This window comes from Cetorhinus maximus, chromosome 17 (assembly GCF_964194155.1).
Source record: "Cetorhinus maximus chromosome 17, sCetMax3.hap1.1, whole genome shotgun sequence".
NCBI classification, from domain to species: Eukaryota; Metazoa; Chordata; class Chondrichthyes; order Lamniformes; family Cetorhinidae; genus Cetorhinus; species Cetorhinus maximus.
This window is the reverse complement of record NC_135895.1, coordinates 92,623,682-92,649,910: the sequence shown is the minus strand read 5'-3', so window position 1 is coordinate 92,649,910 and position 26,229 is coordinate 92,623,682. Positions and strand designations below refer to the sequence as shown.

Sequence of the window (26,229 nt, the reverse complement as noted above, 5' to 3'; positions counted from 1 at the left end):
TTTAGCTTTAAAGTTTAAGTTTGATTTGTATTTCTGTATCTGTGTGTTAAGAAAGGTCAAATTGAGTTTTAGTTTCACTTTAAAAAGGTGCTTGCACTTCTAATGAGAGTTTATGACTTAAGCAAACAAGTTTAGAAGAATTGGGCTGTTGCCTAGCAACAGGGGCCCAGAGAGGCAGGTCCATCCCACAGACACACACAAAAGCTAGAAACAGTAGTTTGTTTTGTAAGCTGTTGGCGTTCAGTTGGTTTTGAAGATAGCTGCCAGGCAGGAGCAGCCTAAAAGATAGCCAGTCCCAAGCTAAGGAAAATACCCAAAAATCCAGGGGAGTGGAACTAGAGAAAGCCCCAAGCAGACCTTCTAGTCAAAGAAAGGACAGGAACCTGGAAAAGGTCCTGTTCACTGAAGTTAAGAGTGAGGGGCTGGGAGAAAGGCTCCAAGCTTCAGTTTAAAATTGCAAAAGCAGATTTAAAGTGAGAACAGCTTGCAAGAGGCAAGAAGGTCCAAAGAGACAATTGAAGATCTGTAACTCTTCGCTATGGGCATGTGAAGCAGTAATGTACTATTGACGGCTGAGTAGGTGAGAGAGAGTGCGTGGAAGACAGCTTGACTCAGTGACTCAGGGAAGAGGAACATGGGAAGGGGAGTTTGAAACCCTGGAGGTGAACTTTTCCAGAAGGAGTCTGGGAGAAAGCATCAGTTTGGGAGAAGATTCCAAAGTGAGTTCTTGGAGAGCGGAGATTGGAAACCCTCGAGTGAAAGACGGAGTTCAGTGAGACTGGTTGGCTCACGGTGTGACAAGCGTCTGGGGGGAGTTGAAGAGAGATCCATAGCATCTGGTTGAGGTGGCATCTGTCACTTGGTTTCAGAGTGTGGTGTGTCTGACCACAGGGTGTCTGTTGGTACATGGACTGTGTGTTTACTGTGGACATTAAAGTATAAGATAGCTTTTGTAACTTGTGTTATCCTTACAAATCTGTATATATCTGTAAAGGTATATTTGTGGGTGAAGGAGTATTGTAGTATAATTCATCTTTTCTTGTTGAATAAATGTTTTATTCTTTTGTTAAAAGTTCATCAGCTGACTCCTGCAACTCTGTTCAGTGGCTACTCTCCACGTATTTAAACAAACAAATCAAAGTTAGGATCCATATCAAGCTGGATTCCACCTTGGGATCAGACTTGTCCAGGGGTAATCTCAGCTAGGATCATAACACTTTCAAAATGTATTGCTTCACATTTTTGTGTATTAACTTTCGTGTGATTTCAATCTGCTTAATTTGTTAACATGCCATTGTACTCCTGCTCCTCTTAGTTCTTTTTATAATTAACCATGCTCATGATGAGCCAGTTTCCTTTAAACACTGAAAGGATCAAAGCCATCATCTTGCGCAGCCAAGAACCCCTGCATACTTGCCACATATTCCAGCGCACTCCCCAAAAATTGTCTCAGGTTTGCAACATACCTCTGTTCTCCACTTTCATTCCTATTACATATCCATCACTGGGATTGCCAGCTTCTAATGCTGTCATTTTGCCAGCCTCGTCCCCTAGCTCAGCCAATCTGGAGTTGTATAGAACCTTGATGAGGCCACAGCTGGAGTACTGTGTGCAGTTTTGGTCGCCACATAGGAAGGATGTGATTGCACTGGAGGGGGTGCAGAGGAGATTCACCAGGATGTTGCCTGGGATGAAACATTTAAGTTATGAAGAGAGGTTGGATAGACTTGGGTTGTTTTTGTTGGAGCAGAGAAGACTGAGGAGCGACCTGATCGATGTGTACAAGATTTTGAGGGGCATGGACAGGGTGGATAGGGAGCAGCTGTTCCCTTTAGTTGAAGGGTCAGTCACAAGGGGGCACAAGTTCAAGGTGAGGGGCAGGAGGTTTAAGGGGGAAAAACTTTTTTACCCAGAGGGTGGTGACGGTCTGGAATGCACTGCCTGGGAGGGTGGTGGAGGCGGGTTGCCTCACATCCTTTAAAAAGTACCTGGATGAGCACTTGGCATGTCATAACATTCAAGGCTATGGGCCAAGTGCTGGTAAATGGGATTAGGTAGGTAGGTCAGGTGTTTCTCACGTGTCGGTGCAGACTCGATGGTCCAAAGGGCCTCTTCTGCACTGTGATTCTGTGATCTGCTGCTCTAACCCTCCTCCATGCCTCTGTTCCCTTTAGACTCCATTATTCTAATGCTCTGCTGGACTCCTAACACTCACCATCTATAAACCAGTTCATTCAAAACAATGTTGCCAGAATCTTGTCCCACACAAAGTCTTGTTCACCTTTCATCCCTATCCTTGCTGACCAAAATTGGCTCCTTGTATCTGAACATATCAAATTTAAAACCTCCTGAGCAGACAGGCTGTCAATAAGCACCTTGGGAGAAGGTGTAAACCTTGGGGTTTAAATTATTAATGTAATCTCCCTAGATCAAAGAAACGTTTTGAAGGCACCTGGTAAACAAAGGAAGGTTTAAAAGTATGCATGTAATTTTCAGATCAAAGGGCAGACTTAGAGGTAAAGATAATTAATTTGTGTTTCTATCTGAGAACAGGCCATGCGTGTCGCATTGCCATGGAGATGGGGTGGGGGGGTTAAGAAGTTTTTTTCTTGTTTTGGTTTATCAGGCTATATTGGTCTGCGCCCAGAACAGCTTGAAGAAGGCAGAGAGAGAATCTGCCAGCAGCCAGAACAAGAAACAGAGGGCTATCAGGAACCAGGAGTGTTTCTGATTTTGAGTCACTATGCAAGGATGTGAGCTATGCCCTTGCTCAGGCTGGGTGGAATCCAAATTCGTGAGGTGTTGAAGTAGGGCTGGAGGATTCGCCTAGCTGGATGCTAGTGGGAGAATCATCAAGAAGCTCCTCACTTCAGAAGGTAACTGTAACAGTAAATCCTTGGGAGCTAAGATACGCATCGGTTTGATTCCAGGAGATTTGAATGGGCAGTCAAGAAACTAATGTAAAAAGGAGTTCTCCGTTGAAATTTGAAGTAGAATGGGAAGAGTTCAGTTTGGAATTTTGGTTTAAAGTATAAGCGCTTATGAGATCTAGTGCTAAGTTAATAGTGCTTGTTCATTTACTTTTGTTAGTAAAAGTTCTTACCTTTTAAAATGTGAAATCTTGTTGCACGGTCTTTTCAGATAATAGCTAGGAATTTTAATGTTTTTTAAAGTTACTAGTCTGTACCGAGATCATAACACTTGCCAATGTAAATGTTGTAAGAACCACCAAGAGAAAAACAGTAAAGAAAAGAGAAAGAAAATGTGGAGAGACTAAAAGGCATCTCAGAGGCGCTCACCACACCTTGTGGAGAGTACATTGATCTTTATCCTCTCTCTATCTCTCATTCCCAGAGCTGGGATTTAGTAACCTCATGGCACACTTTAAAAGAGATGCTACCAAGTGCATTTATAATCTGTTCCATACCTGTTAGGGAACACGATCCTAATTTTCAACTTTCTCAAAACACAAAACCCTAATCTAAAATCTCACACCCTTTACTTTCTATTATATTTATCATCCTTCTTCAAGTTTATATCACTTATTCTTTCCTTCAAAATTTGATAGTGGGGACTTCAGCGATGGTAAAGCCATTGATTGTCAAGGGCAGATGATTAGATTCTCTGTTATTGGAGTTGAGCATTACCTGGCACTTGTGTGGTACAAATATTATCTGCCACTTATCAGCCCAAGCCTGAATGTTGTGCAGATCTTGCTGCGTGTGGGCACGAACTGCTTCAGTATCCGAGGAGTTGTGAACCTGGTCCTGAATATTGTGCAATCATCAGCGGTCATCCCCACTTCCGACCTTATAATGGAGGGGAGGTCATTGATGAAGCAGCTGAAGATGGTTGGCCCAGGACACTACCCTGATGTTCTTGGGCTGAGATGATTGGTTGCCAACAACGACAACCATCTTCTTTGTGTTAGGATATTCACTTCTGTCTAAGCTGATAGATCTGTTCTGAATTCATCCCTTTTAGCATGGTGTTGGTGTCATACAACATGATGGATTGTATCCTCATTGTGAAAACAGGACTTCGTCTTTACAAGGACTATGTGGTGGTCACTCTTAGCAATACTGTTATGGATGGATGCATCTGTGACCGGTAATTGGTGAGGTCAAGTAGATTTTCCCACTTGTTGGTTTCCTCACCACCTACTGCCAGTGCAGTCTGGCAGATATATCCTTCATGACTTGGCCAGCTTGGTCAGTAGTGGTGCTACCAAGCCACTATTGGTGATGGACATTGAAGTTTCCAACCCAGAGTACATTCTGTATCCTTACTACACTTCTTCCAAGTGGTATTCAACCGTCCAACATGGTAGAATACTGATCCATCAGCGGGGCTGGGCAGGTGCGGTGGGTGGGGGGGTGTGGAGTGGTAAGTGGTAATCAGCAGGAGGTTTCCTAGCCTATGCTTGACCTGATACCATGGGACTTCATGGGGTTGAGAGTCCATGTAGACTCCCAGGGCTACGGCCTCCTGACTGTTTACAATGTGTCGCCACCTCTGTTGGGTCTGTCCTGTTGGTGGGATAGGACATACCCAGGGATGGAGATGAAGGTGTTTGGATTCTGTGAGATAAAATGAGAATAGCTGTATGAAATGGCTGACCAACTAAATACATACTTTGGTTCTGTCTTCACAAAGGAGGACACTAATAACATACCAGAAATGTTGAGGAACACAGGGTTTAGTGAGAGGGAGGGACTGAAAGAAATCAGTATTAGTAGGGAAATGTTGTTGGGGAAATTGATGAGATTGAAGGCTGATAAATCCCCAGGGCCTGATAATCTGCATCCCAGAGTACTTAAGGTAGTGGCCCTACAAATAGTGGATGCATTGGTGGTCATCTTCCGAGATTCTATAGACTCTGTGACAGTTCCTACAGATTGGAGGGTAGCTAATGTAACCCCACTATTTAAAAAGGGAGGCAGAGAGAAAACAGGGAATTATAGACCAGTCAGCCTGACATTGGTAGTGGGAAAATTCTAGAGTCCATTATAAAAGATTTAATAGCTGAGCACATAGAGAACAGTGGCAGAATCGGACAGAGTCAGCATGGATTTATGAAAGAGAAATCATGCTTGTCAAATCTACTGGAATTTTTTGAGGATGTAACTAGTAGAGTTGATGAGGGGGAGCCAGTGGATGTGGTTTATTTGGACTTTCAGAAGGCTTTCAACAAACTCCCGCATGAGAGATTGGCGTGTAAAATTAAAGTGCATGGGATTGGGGGTAGTGTATTGAGATGGATAGAAAACTGGTTGGCAGACAGGGAACAAAGAGTAGGAATAAATGGGTCTTTTTCCGAATGGCAGGCAGTGACTAGTCGGATACCGCAGGGATCGGTGCTTGGACCCCAGCTATTCACAATATATATTAATGATTTAGATGAGGGAATTAAATGTAATATCTCCAAATTTGCAGATGACACAAAGCTGGGTGGGAGGGTGAGCTGTGAGGAGGATGCAGAGATGCTTCAGTATGATTTGGACAAGCTGAGTGAGTGGGCAAATGCATGGCAGATGCAGTATAATGTGGATAAATGTCAGGTTATCCATTTTCGTAGCAAAAACAGGAAGGCAGATTATTATCTGAATGGCTATAAATTGAGAGAGAGGAATGTGCATCGAGACCTTGTAGACCAGTGGCTGAAGATAAGCATGCACATGCAGCAGGTGGTAAAGAAGGCAAATGGTATGTTGGCCTTCATAGCCAGAGGATTCAAGTACAGGAACAGGGATGCCTTGCTGCAATTGTACAGGGCCTTGGTGAGATCACACCTGGAATATTGTGTGCAGTTTTGGTCTCCTTATCTGAGGAAGGATGTACTTGCTATAGAGGGAGTGCAGCGAAGGTTTACCCGACTGATTCCTGGGATGGCGGGGCTGATATATGAGGAAAGATTGAGTCGATTAGGATTATATTCGCTGGAGTTCAGAAGAATGAGGAGGGATCTCATAGAAACCTATAAAATTCTAACAGGACTTGACAGGATAGATGCCGGAAGGATGTTCCCAATGGTGGGGGAGTCCAGAACCGGGGTCACAGTTTGAGGATATGGGGTAGACCATTTAGGACTGAGATGAGGAGAAATTTCTTCACCCAGAGAGTGGTGAGCCTGTGGAATTCGTTACCACAGAAAGTAATTGAGACCAAAACATTGTATGTTTTCAAGAAGGAGTTAAATATAGCTCTTGGGGCGAAAGGGATCAAAGGGTATGAGGAGAAAGCGGGAGCAGGCTATTGAGTTGGATGATCAGCCATGATCACAATGAATGGTGGAGCAGGCTCGAAGGGCCGAATGGCCTACTCCTGCTCCTTGTTTCTATGTTATTGTCCATCTCTAGTTGTATCCAGAAGCTGGTGGTGGTGGACCTTTTCCCTTGAACTGTTGTAATCCTTTTTGGGTTAGAAAATTCCAGGATTCTGATTGAGTGATGATGAAGGTATGGTGACGTGTGCCCTAATCAGTATGATGCGTGACCTGGAATGGAAGTTGGAGGTGATGGTTCTCCCACAACGTTGCTGCTCTTGGTGGAAGAAGTTGTAGAAGAGGCAGGTGCTGTTGATATTTGGTGAGCTATTGCTGTATATTCTGTAGATCATATATAACTGCAATCAAGGTGCACTCTCAGTGGTAGGAGTTCAGTGGCAGCCAAACTAACTGCTTTGAGATTGTTGAATAGTTTGAGGATTGTGGATAAATCTGTCTAGGCATATGGTGAATATTGCATCATCCCCCTTACTTAAGTGACTTTAGTTGGGAGAGCTGCTTTGAGGGGTCAGGAGGTAAATTACTGATCAGAATACCAAGTCTCGCTCCTACTTTTGTAGCCATTGTGTTGATCAGGTCGATCCAGTTCAGTTTCTGTTTAAGGTGATGATCCCCTTAAGCTATTGATGGTAAGAACGTAGCAGTGGTAATCCATTCAAGGTCAAGGGAGGTAGCTGGGCTTTTTCTTGTTTGAGATGGTCGTTAGCTATGACTGTTACCTGCCCCTTGCAGCCCAAGCCTAGATATAATCCAGGTTCTGTTGTAGGTTAGTGTGGATTGTAACATTATCAGAGGAGTTGTGAATGGATTTGGGCACTATGGATTAGTCAGGAAACAGCATCACTGCTAATCTTATACTGTTGGAAACATCATTAATGAAGCAGCTGAAAATGGTTACACCAAGGATGCTTCCCTAAGGAACTGCTGCTGTGATGTCCTGGGCTATGATGACTGACCTCCAACAACTTCGCCCATCTTGCTTTACATCAGGTATGACTTCAGGCTTTGGTGCATTTTCTTTTAAACCTCTGTTGACTTCAGTTTGCTAAGGCTCTTGTTTGAATGCGGCATTGATGTTGAGGGCAGCTACTTTCACCTTTTCACTGGCATTCAGGTCCAGTATCTGGACCAACACTGTGATGACACTGGGAGGTGAATGATTCTCATGGAACTTAGCTTTGGAGTTTTCCTTGAATCTCTGTTGCAGCCATTTTCGTTGTTTCTAAGAGTACACGCCATATATAAAGAAAATGCCACAAAGTTTTCCGACCAATTTAATAATCTCTGGAAATAATGTCAACAGATAGGTATAATCATGTTTTTTTTCTTGTTTTAATATTCAGTTTCTTGAGGTGTTTTGATGGCGGACTTCTGTCTTATAAGAAAATAGTTTGCATCATGGGGTCAACTTTGTGTTAAGCATCGCCTGGTATAGCTCAGGAGCCCCACTCTGGCATGGCAGTTTTCTGACACATTTTCCACAGAGGGAGACAGTGAGCTGAGAAGGTGCAGGGTTTGCTGGCCTCTGTTTTCTCTGGGTCCTCTTCTCGGCCAGCTGAGCTTCACCATTTCTACTTGCCGCTTCCAATGCCCTTCCAGTCAGCCTCCAGAAGTCATGGCCGTCAGCAACTGTCTCCCAGTTGTCAGTGTCAATGTCCGCCATCTTCATATCTCGCTTGCAGGTCGGTGGTGTGTTGGTGTACACGGGTAGTCACGACTGCACAGTGTTTTCAGATCTAACTGATGGGGGAATAATTGGTAGCGAGAAGAGACAATGGTGAAGATGAAGAAGGGGAAAAGGTGTAGTAGAGCAGAGCAAGTGGAGGAAGGGAGAGAAGGAGGGGTTGGAGGATGTGGATAAAATATCTGGTGGAAGAAGGAGGGGATAAAAATGCCTCAGTGGGAGTGAAAGGGTAGGTAAAGTACCTCCATGTGGAGAAACTACCTCAAAAAGGATGGGGCGGTTGAAACGGTACTTCAGCAGCTGAGGAGGCCCTGATTTTTTTTTCTCAACAATGCAGAGGTACTTACACTCTAGAAGCTACACAGATCTTATTACTTTTTATTAGCCTTAGTTGTATTTTTTTCAACCAGTGCAGAGGTTCTGAATTTTAAAGTTTAAAGAGATCTCTCATTTTTTTGAAAGAACAAACAGAATGATGGCTACCTGTAGTGTCAAAATTTCATTTCTCAACGAACATTAATTTATCCAAGATCTTATGGTGCAAAATGTTATGCGCTTTACATTGAAATGCTCCACCATAGCACCACCTAAAGGTGGAACAGATAATGCAGAGAAATATGGACACTGTTGTAAGCCACTGCAAAAGACTCACCATCCTGACTTGGAAATATATCGCCATTCCTTCACTGTTACTGGGGCAAAATCCTGGAACTCCCTCCCTAACAGCACTGCGGATATACCTACACCACATGGACTCAGCAGTTCAAGAAGGCAGCTCACCACCACCTTTTCAAGGGCAACTAAGGATGGGCAATAAATGCTGGCCTAGCCAGCAAAGCCCAATCCCGTATTTATTGCCCATCCCTAGAATGAATTTAAAAAAAAACACTTTTCATAGTAACACAGTGAAGTGTGATTTGAAATATGATTGAAAAATCTGGGAGCCTCCAAAGGAAGAATATAATCCAAATGTTTTCCACTTAGTTGTCATTAGCCAGGATAGTTTCTGTTAAGATAATGAGTCATTTCCTGATTCAGAGTTTGTGTGTAAGTACGTTGTATAGCAGTACCTCTATTTTAAAATTCACATCCTTGTTTTCAAATCCCTCCAAAGCCTCACCTATTTCTGTATTTTTCTCTCATCAACAGCCCGCCAAGACCTTTGCGCTCTTCCAGTTCTGGCCTCTTGCGAATGCCCGATTTATTTTGTACCTTTGGCAGCCTCTGCTTTCACTGCCTTAACTCTAAGCTCTGGAATCCCTTCCTAAACCTCTTGCTTTGCTTTAAGATGCTCTTTAAAACTTCCCTCTTTGGCCAAGCTTTTGATTACCTGCCCTAATACCTCTCTGTGGCTTGGTGCCAGATCTTGTTTAATAATTGCTTCTGTGAAGCTTCATGGATTAAAGCATTAAAGGCACTAAATCAGTGAAAGGTTGGTTGTTGTAGGGCTGCATTGGATATAACAATGGCACTTGAAAGGCAAACATTAACTGTACCTGAAAAAGTGTAATGTCCTTGGGAGGACTTGAACTCCAGAAATAAAGTGAACAGATTTAAAAACAAAAAACTACTGCGGATGCTGGAAATCTGTTGAAGGGTCATGTGGACCCGAAACGTCGACTCTTTTCTTCTCCACCGATGCTGCCAGACCTGCTGAATTTTTCCAGGTAATTCTGTTTTTGAACAGATTTAGGTTTGGACTGCTGGGACTTTTGACTCTGGAAATGTATAGACTTTGAGTTGATTTAATTGAGCCTTTAAAGTAATGGAAGGGTTGGACTTGGTCCATATGGATATTCTGTTTGAGCTAGATGATTGTTGGAGTAATAGGGGACTTAAATACAAGTTATTTAAGGAGAGCTGGGTTAAATGTGGTACTTGGTGCAGAGTTATAACATCTGGAATAACTTGTTGGCACGTGCCATAAGCATGGATTCACTAAGCATCCAAAAGAGAGCTGGACAAGTTCCTGAGTAGTCAGCATAACTGCATGCAATAGTAAGTCGGTATTGAGGAATATCTCTCTTGGTCTCCTGCAACTTGTTTGATTGCTTTTGAGAGTCGGAGAGGCATCCTCTGGAGTTTGGACCTAAAATTAGGCTAAAGATTTCTTTCTCTAATTTTTGCTTCCATGAGGAAATTGTGTGGCTGGTGAGTAGGTGGCGGGCAGGGATGGTGGCGATGGTGTAGAAGTTGCACCATGACACGATAGCACAGGCTTAATTTGTAGGTCTGGGATAACGGCGAAAGAAGTGTAACCGTAATAAGCGATTAATTTGCTTCTTAAGACAGGCTAAATATCAGACAGCCACAAGTAATACAAAAACAAAAATACCTGGAAAAACTCAGCAGGTCTGGCAGCATCTGCGGAGAGGAACACAGTTAACGTTTCGAGTCCGAATGACCCTTCAACAGAACTAAGTCAAAATAGAAGAGAGGTGAAATATAAGCTGGTTTAAGGGGGTTAGGACAAGTAGAGCTGGATTAGAGGGCCAGTGATAGGTTGAGATAACCAACAGATGTCACAGACAAAAGGACAAAGAGGTGTTGGAGGTGGTGATATTATCTAAGGAATGTGCTAATTAAGGGTAGAAAGCAGGACAAGCAAGGTACAGATAGCCCTAGTGGGGGTGGGGTGGGGTGAAGGGAAGGGTTCGAAATAGGCTAAAAGGTAGAGATAAAACAATGGATGGAAATACATTTAAAAATAATGGAAATAGGTGGGAAAAGAAAAATCTATATAAATTATTGGAAAAATAAGGGAGGGGGTCGGAAAGGGACTGGGGATGGAGGAGAGAGTTCATGATCTAAAATTGTTGAACTCAATATTCAGTCCGGAAGGCTGTAAAGTGCCTAGTTGGAAGATGAGGTGCTGTTCCTCCAGTTTGCGTTGAGCTTCACTGGAACAATGCAGCGGGCCAAAGACGGGCATGTAGGCATGAGAGCAGGTGGAGTGTTGAAATGGCAAGTGACAGGGAGGTCTGGGTAATGCTTGCGGACAGACTGAAGGTGTTCTGCAAAGTGGTCACCCAGTCTGCGTTTGGTCTCTCCAATGTAGAGGAAACTACATTGGGAGCAACGAATGCAGTAGACTAAATTGAGGGAAGTGCAAGTGAAATGCTGCTTTACTTGAAAGGAGTGTTTGGGCCCTTGGACAATGAGGAGAGGGGATGTAAAGGGGCAGGTGTTGCACCTTCTGCGGTTGCATGGGAAGGTGCCGTGGGAGGGGGTTGAGGTGTAGGGGGTGATGGAGGAGTGCACCAGGGTGTCCCGGAGGGAACGATCCCTGCGGAATGCCGCCGGGGGGGGGTGAAGGGAAGATGTGTTTGGTGGTGGCATCATGCTGGAGTTGGGGGAAATGATGGAGGATGATCCATTGAATGCGGAGGCTGGTGGGGTGATAAGTGAGGACAAGGGGGACCCTATCATGTTTCTGGGAGGGAGAGGAAGGTGTGAGGGCGGATGCGCGGGAGATGGGCCGGACACGTTTGAGGGCCCTGTCAACCACCGTGGGTGGAAAACCTCGGTTAAGGAAGAAGGAAGACATGTCAGAGGAACTGTTTTTGAAAGTGGCATCATCAGAACAGATGCGACGGAGGCGAAGGAACTGAGAGAATGGGATGGAGTCCTTACAGGAAGCGGGGTGTGAGGAGCTGTAGTCGAGGTAGCTGTGGGAGTCGGTAGGCTTGTAATGGATATTGGTGGACAGTCTATCGCCAGAAATTGAGACAGAGGTCAAGGAAGGGAAGGGAAGTGTCAGAGATGGACCATGTGAAAATGATGGAGGGGTGGAAATTGGAAGCAAAATTGATAAATTTTTCCAGGTCCAGACGAGAGCATGAAGCAGCACCGAAGTAATCATCGATGTACCGGAGAAAGAGTTGTGGGAGGGGGCCGGATTAGGACTGGAACACGGAATGTTCCACATACCCCATAAAGAGACGGGCAAAGCTGGGGCCCACGCGGGTACCCATAGCCACACCTTTTATTTGGAGAAAGTGAGAGGAGTTAAAGGAGAAGTTGTTCAGTGTGAGAACAAGTTCAGCCAGACGGAGGAGAGTAGTGGTGGATGGGTATTGTTCGGGCCTCTGTTCAAGGAAGAAGCGGAGAGCCAACAGACCGTCCCTGTGGGAGATGGAGGTGTAGAGGGATTGGATGTCCATGGTGAAGAGGAGGCGGTTGGGGCCAGGGAACTGGAAATTGTTGATATGATATAGGGTGTCAGAAGAATCATGGATGTAGGTGGGAAGGGACTGGACAAGGGGAGAGAGAATGGAGTCAAGATAGCAAGAAATGAGTTCCGTGGGGCAGAAACAGGCTGACACGATCGGTCTGCCGGGACAGTCCCGTTTGTGGATTTTGGGTAGGAGGTAGAAGCGGGCCGTCTAAGGTTGCGAGACTATCAGGTTGGAAGCTGTGGAAGGAAGACCTCCAGAGGAGATGAGGTCAGTAACAGTCCTGGAAACAATGGCTTGATGTTCAGTGGTGGGGTCATGGTCCAGGGGGAGGTAGGAACTGGAAGTGCTTTAGCAGTCCTTAAACTGCTAATTTGATATAATTCTAACTAAAGTCAAAAAGAACAATATAAATTTGCAAAAGTTTAGAAAGGCTTTGGATTATATAGAATATGTTAATAAGGATAGGTGGAAGCAAACACTGGAAAATTACAATTTTAATTTTCTGAGAACTGAAAATTGGAGGAAAAAGTTATATAGAATGATTAGGTTTGTTTGGCTTAAAGGAAGGGAGATTGTGGTACCTATTTTTGGAATGCTTGTAACTTTATTGTTAAATTGTCACTGCGGAAAATGCCAATTTTTGAAACGTTTGTTTTGGAGGTTTTAAAACATAACACTTTGTGATGTAAATTTAACAGCTGTAAATACTTACAACTGGACTGAAAATCCAAATAATTCAATAGAGTGGATCTATTTAACTCGTGTAAGTCTGCTACCTCCTACAACAATAAAAACATTATGACTGTTACAATACCAGTCTCAGTGGGACTTAATTTTAATATTGCCATCAGGCTGTCAGCTTGCTGGGCAGAAGAGAAATGACTTTGATCTTATTAGCAGCTCCTTTTGCACTATTATGATATGATGGAGAGGAGGAAGGGAGCCAGGAGAAAATCTGACCCTGGAAAGGATGTGGTGTCTGACTAAATATCAATTTTACATATATTTCATAAGAACGGTGTATTTAGATGTTAATGCTCACTAAGGTCATTTTGTAACTGGAGGTGTTCTCAGACTCCATTGTTCTTTACATGCTCTAAGTCTAAAGTCACATCAGTTGTTTCTAACCACAGGTTTGTTTCGGGTAGCCAGCTTTCTTCTAGTACTGGAGCATGACATTTGTCTGTATTCAGGAGAAGCACTATCATAAAAGTTGGCAGAGACCTGAAACGTTAATTGTTTCTGTCTCTGCAGATGCTGCCAGTTGCTGAGTATTTCCATCCATTTTGGTTTTTATTTATGTACATATTGTATTCTGGGTGGAGAACTTGAACGCCCATCACCAAGAGTAGCTCAGTAGCACCACTGCTAATGGAGTCCTGAGGAACATATCTGCCAGATTGGGTCTATGGCAGGGCATTAGAGAACCAAAAAGAGGGACAAACTTACTTCACTCATCCTCATCATTCTGCCTGTTGCTGATGCAACTGTCTGTCCACTGTCCTTGTAGGCAAAGTCCCATCTTCTCACTGTGCACTACCACCGTGCTAAATGGGATTGATTCAGAACAGATCTAGCAGCTCAAAAATGGGCACCCAGGAGGCACTGTAGACCATCAGCAGCGGCAGAATTGTATTCAACCACAATCTGTAACCTCATGACCCGGCAAATCTTTCACTCTAGCATTATCATCAAGTTAGGGGACTAACCTTGGTTCAGAGAGGAGTGTAGAAGAACACGACAGGGCAAATGTCCATTAATAATTAAATAAACTTTAGCTATTGTAACATGAAGATTCTTCTGATGAGGAACCTGGTGGCGAGTGTGTTTATTGAATTGTAACTGCCTCCTTTTTGTGTTCGTACCTGCTGTCCACAGTTTCAAGGTAAAGCTCTGTACAGAATGATTAACCTCATACACTGGAGCATCTCAAAACTTGAGTGCAGCTTTGGCTTGAAGATGAGCAGCCATGCAATGCCTTCTTCTCCAGTTGCATATTTTTCTCAAAAGTGCAGAGTTTGTAAATTTAAAAAACTGCTTGTTTATTACAAGTCAAAGTATGATCTTAGCCTAGGTTGGGGAGGGAAAATAACAAACTAATAAAATCCTGGAACTCCCTCCTGAACAGTACTGTGAGAGCTCCTTTATCACATGGACTTCAGAGATCCAATGGTTTAAGAAGGGGGCTCACCACTACCTTCCCAAGGTCAATTAGGGCTGGACGATAAATGCCAGCAACTCCCCTGAATGAATTTTTAAAAAAAATTCCATTGATCCATCACTGCTGCGCTCGCTGATCTACTTTAGCTCCTGGTTGAGCAATGTCTTGATTTTAAAATTTTCACCCATGTTCACAACCTCCTTCATGGTCTCACCGCTCTATTGCTGTAACCTCTTCCAGCTCTACAACTGTCTGGGATATCTGTGTGCCTCCATTTCTGGACCTTTTGTGCATCCCAGATTTTAATCACTTCACCATTGGTGGCCATGCCTTCAGCTGCCTCAGCTCTACTTTCCGGAATCCCCCCTCCCACCCCCAAAACCTCTCTACCTCTCTTTTATCCTTTAACATTTCCTAAAAACTTACCTCTTTAACTAAACATTTGGTCATCTGCCCTTATTTTGTTTGGTAATGCTCCTGTGAAGTACGTTTTTTTTGTCAGTTTTACTACGCCAAAGGTGCTATATAAATGCAAGTTGTTGTAATAGAAATGTAACCGTTGAATATGTGTGGAAGGCTGAAATTAAAAGTGAATGAAGACAATGTACAGTATACTATTAATTGTAGTTTTAAAGTTAATACATCAACCGCTTTCATAAGAAAAAAGCATTAAATCCCCTTTTTGCGCTTTCCGTGCTAATTTATGCCATCCAGCATTCTTTGTTTTAAAAGAAATAAAGATTGCCACATGAGGGCAGCATACATGCAAGGTAAATGGTTGTGAGCAAAACATATCTTCGATTGACTGATGCTTTCTAATATTTATTTTGCTGAACTTACCTGTTTGCTTATTGAGGATGAACTTGTTTGAAGAATGATAATGACTCCATTTAAAGAAAAGTCTTTTTCTGGAATATATTTATTCAAAAGACAGAAGCACCATACTGTAATCTAGCATGAATATGCAATATTTTATTTACGAAGTGTGTCTCATTACTTTGACCAGCTTGTTATGAATCCTGTCTCTTGTTTATAGAAGCTGCAAGTTATATGTTAGATGTAGGAGTTTCCAGCATTGTGATTTGTTTCATTCTTTTTCTTCGCTGTATGTGTTGAACCTATTAAAGTCACTGATTTGTTCTGATTGTGGTGTATTCTAAATTATCAACTTAAATTATCAAATCAATTACTTGCAAACTTTTTAAAGTCAATTTTGCAATGTGCTGGTAATCAAACACTATTGATATTGTTATGTAACCTTAAAGCAGCTGTTTTGGTAATGTTCAAAGCTGTGCTAGGAGTCGGACAAGATCATTTGTGTCAGGTGTTCTGTTTCCTTGCCAGATTACCCAGATGCCCAATGTTACATTTCAGCAGTTGGATCATAGACACAAGCTCACGAAATAAATACAGATGAGGAAGGCAATTTGATCCATTCAGACCCCACAAGCTCCCCCATTCCATATGAGATATCCAGTTATTTCTTAAATAATTCCAGGGTATCGCCTCAGCTTCTCTATTCAGAAGTCTATCCCATTTGTTGATCACTTCTTTGTGAGAAAGAACTTACTAGTATTAGTCCTAAATTTGACTTTTACTAATTTAAACTCGTGTCTTTTTTGTCCTATTCTCAAAATTTAGTTTGAGGTCACTTTCTAGGATTACCTTGGCTGTATTGTTCTTATCATTGTGGCTGCTTTCTGAATTGCGTACATCACACTACAGTGTTCCAGTGACCTGAACTAGACACATTGCTTGTGGTAAGGCCTGGCCAGGACGGCATACAATTTGAGCATGCCATAGGGCAGCACTCTGTTTACTTTGTTGATTGCTGCTCTGCAGTGTTGGATATGTTAAATGTTGAGTTTACTAAGACTCTGAGGTCTCTTCTTTCTTAGCAGTTTTGATAATATTCAGTGACCTGCATTAAATTACATCTGCCATTGTGCTGCCCAGTTGACATTTTTCCCAACTCTTTTTGTGGTTTTTTGAGCTGCCTCATCAGAATTAACCACACTCATTTATTTGCTTGCCTGCATGAGGCCTGTTTGCATTGAGTTTCTGAATCCGAGTCATTGATGTAAAATAGAAACAGCTAGTGATCCTAATACTGATAGAAATGTTTACTGGGGAGCCTAGTTACATTAGTTCTCTTTCTCGTTACTCCATTCTTCTACACCTCCCCCCCCCCACCACCATCCCACCACAGACTTAACTCTTTTACCTAGTACTTCCCTAAAATTTAATAAAAATTCGACTAAAACTGCTTTAGCTTTTTATGCTCTGGAAGAAATAATCCACTTATCTCGTGCCTTTCTTCATGACTGTGGTTTTCAGTCCCTGGTGTTATCCTGATGTATCTGCACTGTATTTTCTCAATGGGTTTAATGTCCCTCCTATAATGATGTGCTCAAAATTGCACACACTACTCTAAACTGGGTCACTTGGTGTTTTCATCATAATGATGAATAACTTCATTATTATTTCTTTTCTCGTCTACTCGCTGTTCCTATTTATAAAAATACAAAATTATATTGGCTTTTCTTATTACTTTATTTACTTGCATTTGCACTTTCAGGGAATTATGTATTTGAACCCCGTCAAGTTGTTTGCCCACGCCATTTAATGTCTTTCCATTAAGTGTACAGTTCAATTCCTTACTTTTTCTTCCAAAATATTACTTTTATGCTTTTAGAATCAGAGAATAGTACACCACAGAATGTGGGCATTCAGCCCATTAAGTCTGTGCCAGCTCTTTCAAAGAGCGATTCATTGTCCCACACCCTTGCTCCTTCCCCATATCTCTGTAACTTAGTCTCCTTCAAATATTTACCAGATTCCCTTTTCAAAACTACTTTTGGATCTCTTTCCACCACCCTATTGGCAGTGCATTCCAAATCCTAAGTACTAGTTGTGTAAAAAAAAAAGTTTTCCTCATGTCACTCTGGTCCTTTTGCCAATAATCCCACATCTCTACTCATTGGTTAGTGATCTACAGCTATTATTATTATTGAGCTTACCTGCTTTTAAATGCAACTGCCATGAGTTTTCTCTGTCTATGAATCTATGCCTTCCAGAAGTATTTTGCTTTGCTGTTTACCAAACCACCACCTCTTGTATTGTAAGCAAAGGTTCAGATTGTGTTCCCTGTACTCTGGCACAAAATTCTCTCTTTCATATTACATAGATATTATGTACTATACATATCTATACACAGAACAAAAATAGGCCCATCACTGATATTTGGGGTACATCATTGCCATACCTTTTCTAGACCAAGCAACATTTACCCTAAATATTCGTTTCCTTTAGTACCGTATGCTTGAATATTTTCTTCAGGCCTCTTGTGAGACACCATACCCAATGGCTTTTGAAAATGTCAGCCACGATGCCATGATGGCGTTCTCACCTCTGAATCAGAAGATTTGTTAGTTGGGGGTACTGCATTGTTGAAATCTTTTGGATGAGGTATTAAACCAAGGCACCATCTGCCTGTTTAGACAAATGCAACAGACCCCAAGACATTCTTCAAAGAGAAGCAGGAGAATTCTCCCATTGTTTTGCCAATATTCATTCCTTAACCGTTATCACCAAAACATAGATTATCTAGGCGTTGATCTTATTTATTGTTCATAAGTTGCTGCTGTGCACAAATTGGCTGCTGCATTTGCAAATAAAGCAGCACAGTTCAAAAGTAATTCATTGTCTGGAGAGTTGAATGTCCTGAGTTCCCTATTTTCTTTCATCTTGCTGACCTGCTTTCCCTTCCTCCTTTCCTATCCCTTTACATCTATTGCATTTCCTTTACCTTATAACTGTTTTCATCAAAATCTCAATTAACTCTGGCAAATTCATGTAAATGTTCAAACATTGCAGTTCGAATTACAGATTCTAAGAATTTGTCATCAATTGACATTGGACAACACAGAAGTCACAGATTTAAAGTGATTGGCAAAAGAACCAAAGGCGACATGAAGAAAAAGTGTCTTTACCCATTGAGTGGTTAGGATCTGCCTGATGTGGTAGAGGCAGATTCAATCGTGGTTCTCAAAAGGTAGTTGGATAGACGCTTGAAGGGAAAAAAATTGCACGGCAAAGGAGAAAGGGCTGGGGAGTGGGCCTAACTAAATTAAATTTGAAGATTGCTAGCACAGGATCAATGGGCTGAACAGCTTCCTGTGTTGTACCAATATTATGATTCTATGTACATAGCATCAGAAAATTTGCATACTACAGCTATAGCTGCCCCAGTTGTGAATTTAAGAGATTAGGTTTCAGAAATTTTAGACAAACTTTTGAAAATAAATATCTGGACTCTTGAGGAAGCTAGGAAGAAAACCTAGCTGCCAAGCGCAGCCTGTCATTATTGGCATTTCTAACAGTCTCCGAGGAAAATGAAAATGAGGTTGTAGGGAGGCGAAATAGATTATCATTTCTTTATCTGAACAGTCCTGTCATGTAAACTTATTGACTAATGCTGCTAACGGATTGATTTTCTCAGCTATTTTGATAGTTTTTTTTTGAAACACTTCATGTTCTGCCACACTGGAGTTTTTCCTGATGATTAATTGTTTCACATTACATTTCAAAGAATATTATATTTCCTTATCTTAAGCTGCCTGCTTTTAATTTGGCAAAAATTGCAAGAGCACTTTAAATGTTGTGGCATGGAAATTTTATTTTACCAGATCTTGTATTGCAACTTCTGTGACTATTGTTGGCATTGACCTGTACCTCTCAACCTTGCAGTTCTGAATTCTGAAAAATGAAGTCAGTGTGCCCCAAATGCAAAGCAAATCTTATTGTTGATATTAAAGTTGTCACAAACCTCTACTTGAGCCAAGATATCGATGCTTTAATAAAAACACATCCTTAATTTGGTTTTATTTTCCTCTTCCTACAATAGAGATTTCCTTCCTCGAGGATCAGGCGTTGTTACCAGACGACCTCTGGTTTTGCAGCTGGTTAATTCCAACACTGGTACTATATTCTACTGATTATTTATTTTATATGTTGTGGAGTTCTTAATTATCCTGGTGTGTGTGACTTGAATTTAAGAATAGGATTTTGACACTCATTACATTCATCAAGGTGAGAAATGTTAGCTGCAGATGATTTGAGTCTTTAAATTATTCACTTGGGTAAGTCTTAGCTTGTTGTGTTCTGGAATATCTTTACTGGCCCTGATAGCTAGACATGTTTCTGGAAATGAGCACAGGGAGCAAATAGAAAACCTTGCTATAAATTGTTTCAACTGTTATGCACTGCCACTAGAAATTCCTTCCATTTTCAAAGAACAGAAGTGCATCACAACATTAGACCTTGTTTTACACTTAAGTCAGTAAGTGAATTCAAAAATGATAAACATACGACTATATAACAGATATATATTACATTTTACAGTAGATGTTAAACCAACCAACAATAATCACTAAGCTATTACCCTGTAGTTAACTTTTACCTTTGTAATATTCAGTTATTATTGTCTTTCCAATTGTGGGAGCTAACTGGCCTTATCTATATCTAATGAAGATTGCAACCAGTTTGTTTCAACTCAATTTCGCTTGAATGCTTCAGTTGCTCAAATACCACTGACACAGTTGCTTCCTACTTGTGAATAACTGCCAGCTACAGCTCTACACATAGCTGAACAAATTATACACTACCTGTCTTTGTACCTGGCTAAGTTCCTCAATGCCCAAATTTGGGAACAGATGATTTGTATTGATTAAGGCTGGGGATATAATTTTGACTGAAGGCTGGTTTTATGTCTTGCGACTGAGTTAAAGGAGCAGCTCGAAATCTAAAGTAGACAAATGTGCTTCGTTATTGCCATAGTCTCTTTTTGATCTTTTGGTGATTGTTAAAGGTCTTGAACCACAAGTTGTAGAGGAGCAGGGAGGCCTTCAAAGCATAGATTATTCTTCGTGTATAAAGTAGCCACACAGACAAGTAAATCTTTGGAATGCCTATCCTTTTGACAGATTTTGCATTGAACCATGCCACTTCTTCTTCCTAAACCATTATTAAGAATATCCTTTTGTGACCTGATTTTCACTTCTTTGCTCCCCAAACCTGGCAGCAGACTATTCAACTCAACTCAGTCAAGTCTGATCCAATCCAGCCCATCTCCAAATCTTCATTTGTCAACCCTATCCGGTTGCATTCCTCAGATGTAATTCCTTGATTATAGCAGCAGAGGAACCATCATGTTCCTTGGAAATATTGACCATATCCTGAGACTTTACAGTTGACAGTGCCATTCCTAAATTGTCTTTCTGTTTTTGAAGGAGCTAATTGACATAACGTTAACTGCTTTTGCTTGGAGTTAAAGAGGGAAAAATTATCTTAACTCTCTCTTAAGACTTGGTAATTTCATGTATGTTGTCCAATTCTATGGCCACTAACAGGTCATTGTGCCAAAAAATGTTTTTCTAATCAAAATATTTGGATTATTCTGTTATTTACTTGAGAAGCAATTCAAACAGTATATAAAATTTAAGTGCTCCCAAAATTATTCTTAATTTTGTTTAGTTACCCTATTTTCCTTTGTTCTAGAATATGCTGAATTCCTACATTGTAAAGGAAAGAAGTTTACTGATTTTGAAGAAATGCGTCATGAGATTGAAGTAGAAACAGACAGGGTAACAGGAACAAACAAAGGGATTTCATCAATACCCATCAACCTGAGAATTTATTCGCCAAATGGTGTGTAAAAACAAGATGAAACAGGACTTTGCTTCCATGTATTGTCTGAAAGATGTATCCTGAATCCATATGACACTTGATGCCAGTCAGGAAAGAGATCTTGCCATTTGCAAGGGAAGCAGTACATGCAAGTAGCTAAACTGGTGTAATTAGTTTGTCCTAGTTTTAAAAAAGGTTGTTTTAGAACTGGAAACAAATGCTGTATCTGAGATTGTCCATTATATGATTCAAGGAGGGTTAGTGCTACTTGTCTCACCTGAAGGAGTGTTGGTTACAAAGCTGCTGGACTATTAACTGATGAAAATTGTTCAGCTTTAAAGAACCACAGAGTTGGTGGGTATTGAAGAACTGCAGAAAGAAATGGAAATTTGGGGTAGGCAAACCTTGACAAAATTGTTCAACGTAGTGAAACTAATAGTACTCAGTAGACATGCAGTTCATTGGCAATACCTTTCTAAATGCATGTTAAATGTGTACCTAAGGTAAAGGATGTAGGCCACTGCTGCAGAGCTGTAACCAAACAAATGATAGGCTCCATAGTGCCTATAAGGAGGTCTGACAGCACAGCCTTGGAGTTGCATAGGCAAAATGTTTATCATCGGTAATTGGATGTTGAATGTTTTTTGGAATGCAGTGGTGCAAATAACGGTGCGTTGCCACAATTGTTCTTCTCAAAATTCAATTTAGGTTTGGGTCTGGGTAGTAGAATATTTAAATTTGCAGTCAACTCAAAAATAGGGATCATGTCTAACACAGACTTTGAGTACATAGATATCAGACAATTATAAAATGCAGCAAAGTTTAAAGTGTTAAATGTTGGGAAGTATTGAGTGGAAATGTACATTTAATGGTAAAACTTTAAAGGGAGTGGAGGAGCAGAGCAACTGGGAGCTCAGCTACACCAATCTTTTAAAGTTGTAAAAGAGCAAATTGAATCTAAGGTTTTATAAACTAGGAGCACAGTACAAACACGTAGATAATGTGAAGCCAATACCAATTATTGATTAAGTTACAGTTAGAACGGTCTGTCTAGCTTTTCTCACCCTACTTTAATAAGTATGTCAAGGCCATGGATTTGGCGCTGATGACATTCATTATGATACCAGGAATGAGAGACTTTAGTTATGAGTTAAACTACAGTACTTTTCATCAGAGCAAGGAAATTTTAAGAGATTTAATAGAGGTGTTCAGAATTATGAAAGGTTTTAATAAGGTAAATAGGGGACAAACTGTTTCCACTGGTTGGTGTGCCATCAGTTCAAGACATCAATTTAAAAGCATCAAAAAAAAAACAAGAAAGGTTAGGACACTCACTTTTATACAAAGGGCTGCTAGGACAATCCACATCCCATCTGAAACACTGGTGGAAGCAGAATCCAAAACAGCTTTATAAAGAGAATTACATAAATATTTTAGAATAGCAAAATTTAAAGATGATTAGAGAGGGCAAGGATATAGAATTAAGAGGTTGTTTGCAGTTAAACAGCTATTTCCATAAATAGACTAGGGTGTTTACTTTACTCACAACCAAGTGCGAGATAACGTACCTAGATATAACAATTAACTCCCAATCCCAGTGAAATATTTAGTGGAAAATATGTAGGATGCCCACTACGGTTTCCTGTCCCTTTTTTGAAGGTGAAAAATAATACCTCACTATGCAAATGTACAAAGACTGAAATTAATGGATCACAGTTATTGGGGAAATAATACGTCATGACAGCGGGTCATAGATCCAAGTTACTTACGGGCATATTGAACTTTTACGTAAGACGTATATTTTTTTTTTAAAAAGGACATATAAGCAAAAGCTGGTTGAGACTGTAAAGTAACCACTTGCTGGAAAATTCCTATGTGGATTACACCAGACCAACTAGTCCAGGGAATGGAATGCGGCACCAAAAAAGGTGTCAAGGCCACAGTTACTGAACTGTAATCTCTTGTGGTTGTGGAGATAATGAAGGCTGATTACCAACTCAGCTGAAACCATATCCTGTGAGTTATGTCCCAGACTGTGGACATGATGTGAGTTGAAAAGGAAGAGGAGTTCTGGGCGAAAGAAATGTTTGTTTTTCCCTTCCAGGAATACACAAGAAAAGGGGCTAAAACCCAACTGTAACCCTGGTCTCCGTGTGCTAGATTTGGTGTTCAGGCCTGGGGCATGACGCTGTGCTGTGAAGGTCACAATTGAAGAAAATCAACTAGGCATCCCTGCACTTGCAGGTAAAAAAGTCCCCTCTCTTTGATTGCTAGAGGTGAGTCACGTCAGCAAAGCCACAGTTAAAAAGGAAGCAGGACAACTCCTTTCAGCTAACCTGCAGAACCAAGAATGTCCAAACTCACTGCTGAACCACCCGAAGTCAGCTCTATAGGAATCACCCAACTTAACGGCCACAACATTTCATCATCTACTCCTCATGGACCAGCCAAAGACTGATTCGTATATCTTTTTAACTTTTATTTCTGGACTCACTTCTCATTTCTAATCTGTGTGTATGTGTGTTGTGTTTTTTTTCTTGCGTTTTAGTAACTAATAAACTCTTTCTTTAACTCAAGAAAGCCCGGTTAAATTGGTTCCTTTTAAAACATAAGTACATTTGGACTGGGAAAAGGTATCCATGAGGGAAGGGATCCTTTTTAAATTAACCTTGTTGCGATCAACTGAGGGGTTGAATAAAGAAAGGGAGCCCTTCCATTCCTCCTCACCCAGGAGCATAACAAATTGGGGGAACCTCGCCCGGGGACCAGTCGTAACAAATTGGGGACTTGGTGCTGGAATTGTTTCCCCAGATGAAACAAAAGCATTGGAGTAGGGAAAGTAAATGTTCCTTTGAAACCAATTTTAATAACTGCAAAAGGCTCTCTTGCCTACATTTGATGCCAGTGCTTTTCTAGGAGAATTAGGGGAAGTTACCTTTATGAATTTAAAAGCTCTGTCCCTTGAACAGTTAAAAGATTTAATGAGGCACTTAGGATTAAAATTTTACCCGAAAACCAGAAAACCCAAAATTTTTAAAGAGGTGGAAATTGAGGATGTTGAAACATATAGAGTAGTAGTAGAGAGATCAAAACTGAAGCAGTGGAAATTAGAATTTCGGGAAAGAGATAAAGAGGAAAGGGCGCAGAGAAAAGAGAGAGAATTTCAGGACAGAGAGAAGTAAATGGAATTTAAACTAAAACAGCTCGAGCTGAGGGGCAGAAGCCCTACTGTGTCCCTTGAAGACACCACTAACTCAGACTTAAGGACTGAGGCAATCCGGTTTGCTAATTTAATAGCTAAATTTGATGAAGCAGAACTGGAACCCTTTTTTATCTCTTTTGAGCAGTTAGCACATTAGTTAAAGTGACCAGTCCAACATTGGCCCTTGTTACTGCAAAGTTAACTTTCGGGGAGAGCTCATGAGGTTTACTTCCTCTTGCCTGAGGAAAGTGCCACTGACTATGAGACAGCAAAAAAGGCTAGTTTAAATGCGTACCAGTTACTGCTGGAGGCGTACCGTCAGAAATTCTGTACCCTCATGAAACGGCCTGACCAGACATACCTAGAATTTGAAAGGCTTAAGCAACTTGCTTTTGATGAATGGGTGCAGGCACTTAAAACAGAAGCCACTTACGAAAACCTCCGTGAAATAAATCTCCTTGAGTTTAAAAACGCCATACCCTTCCCAATAAGAACACCTAGAGGAACAGAGGGTAACAGGGGCCAGGCAGGCAGCCAACTGGCTGATGATTATGAGCTAATCCACAAACCCTTGTCCTAGAAGACACCCGTAGTCACCCCCAACCAACTGGAAAAGATAGAGGTGGAGAGAGTGATGGGAAACTGAGCATCTATGGGAGAGAGGGAAATGTTGGAGGCTCTCCCCAGCACAGAAAGAGCGGTGCTGAGATGAAAAGTGAGGCCAAGAAGCCCATGTGTTTTAACTGCCGAAAGGTATGGCACATCCGGGCCAGCTGCTGGAGGTTACGGGAAAACCAGTGGGATTTATCAGGGCATGTACTCCCTGTGCAGAGAATGGGAGTCAGTCAGAGAATATAGCAGACCAGGCTGTGACTCTAACTGCGGCTGCAAGTCCTGGTAGAAGCACTCCTTAGAGTGTGGATGAGGTTAAACAAATCCATGAGAGTTATAAGAATTTTGTATTCGAAGGGAGGGTGGCCATATTTCCCCAGAGTGAGGCAAGTAAGTCTAGTTATACTGAGGGATACAGGGGCCAGCCAAACTCTACTGCTGGGAAAAGGCAGTAAGTGCCAATGTGTTGGAAAAGGGAATTGAAGGAGGGTACATGTCCATTCCCTTATACTGGGTGCCCTTGGATTGCAACCTTGTGTCAGAACAAATGACAGTGGGAGTCGTCCCCAGTTTGCCTGTGGACGGGGTTGACTTGGTCCTCGGCAATGACCTGGCAGGATCAAAGTAGTAGTATCCCCAGTGGTCTCAGAGAAGCCCACTGAGGCCAGGGAGACAGAACAGCTGCAGAAGAAAGTGCCTGGCATTTTCCCTGACTGTGTGTTAATGCGGTCTATGGCCAGGCAAGCTCAGTCAGTGGAGGCTGAAGTGGCACTGCAGACAGAAGACCCTGTGGTCTGGTTATCTGAAACCTTTTTCGTGTGTCTAGAAAACCCTAAGGAGGTAATAAATGGATCTTCCTTGATAGCGGCCCAGCAAGCTGACTCACTGTTAAAAACATTAGCTCAGATTGTGCACACAGGCTGAGGCAGAAGCAGTCCCTGAACGTTACTACATTAAAAATGAGGTGCTGATGAGGAAATGGAGGCTCCCTCACAGACCTGCAAATGAGGAGCGGACAGTGATTCACCAGGTAGCGGTGCCATCGAGGTACCACAGGGAAATATTGCGGCTATCTCACACAATTCCGATGGCTGGGCATGTTGGTATATGCAAAACCCAAGCCGCATCAGCCAACATTTTTACTGGCCACACCACCACAGGGGTGTAGTAAGGTTTTGCACAACCTACCAGGTTGTGGAAAAATCCCAGCCTGCAATAAAACCTGTACCTATGATTCCCATGCTGGCTTTTGGGGAACCATTCAGCAAATTGTTAGCGGACTGTGTGGGGCCCTTTCCCAAAACAAAAGGGGGCTATCTGTATATTCTTACCATCATGGACGTGGCTTCCCACTTCCCAGAGGCTGTTCCACTGAGAACTATATTTGCCAAAACAGTGGTGAGGGAATTGACCCAATTC

At 41.8% G+C, this 26,229-nt stretch overlaps 1 protein-coding gene across 3 annotated transcripts in view; it reads left to right on the top strand.

Moving 5' to 3' along the window:
* The window catches only part of dnm3a (dynamin 3a), a 270,426-nt gene that overhangs the window by 30,465 nt on the left and 213,732 nt on the right, over positions 1 to 26,229 (top strand). For 2 of the 3 annotated variants that reach the window (XM_078561577.1, XM_078561576.1), the window contains exons 2-3: positions 19,216 to 19,289; positions 20,868 to 21,017. In XM_078561577.1, coding sequence (XP_078417703.1) covers positions 19,216 to 19,289; positions 20,868 to 21,017 — 224 coding nt within the window. The remainder of the gene's footprint in view (positions 1 to 19,215; positions 19,290 to 20,867; positions 21,018 to 26,229) is intronic. The other variant, XM_078561578.1, reaches the window with a different exon arrangement.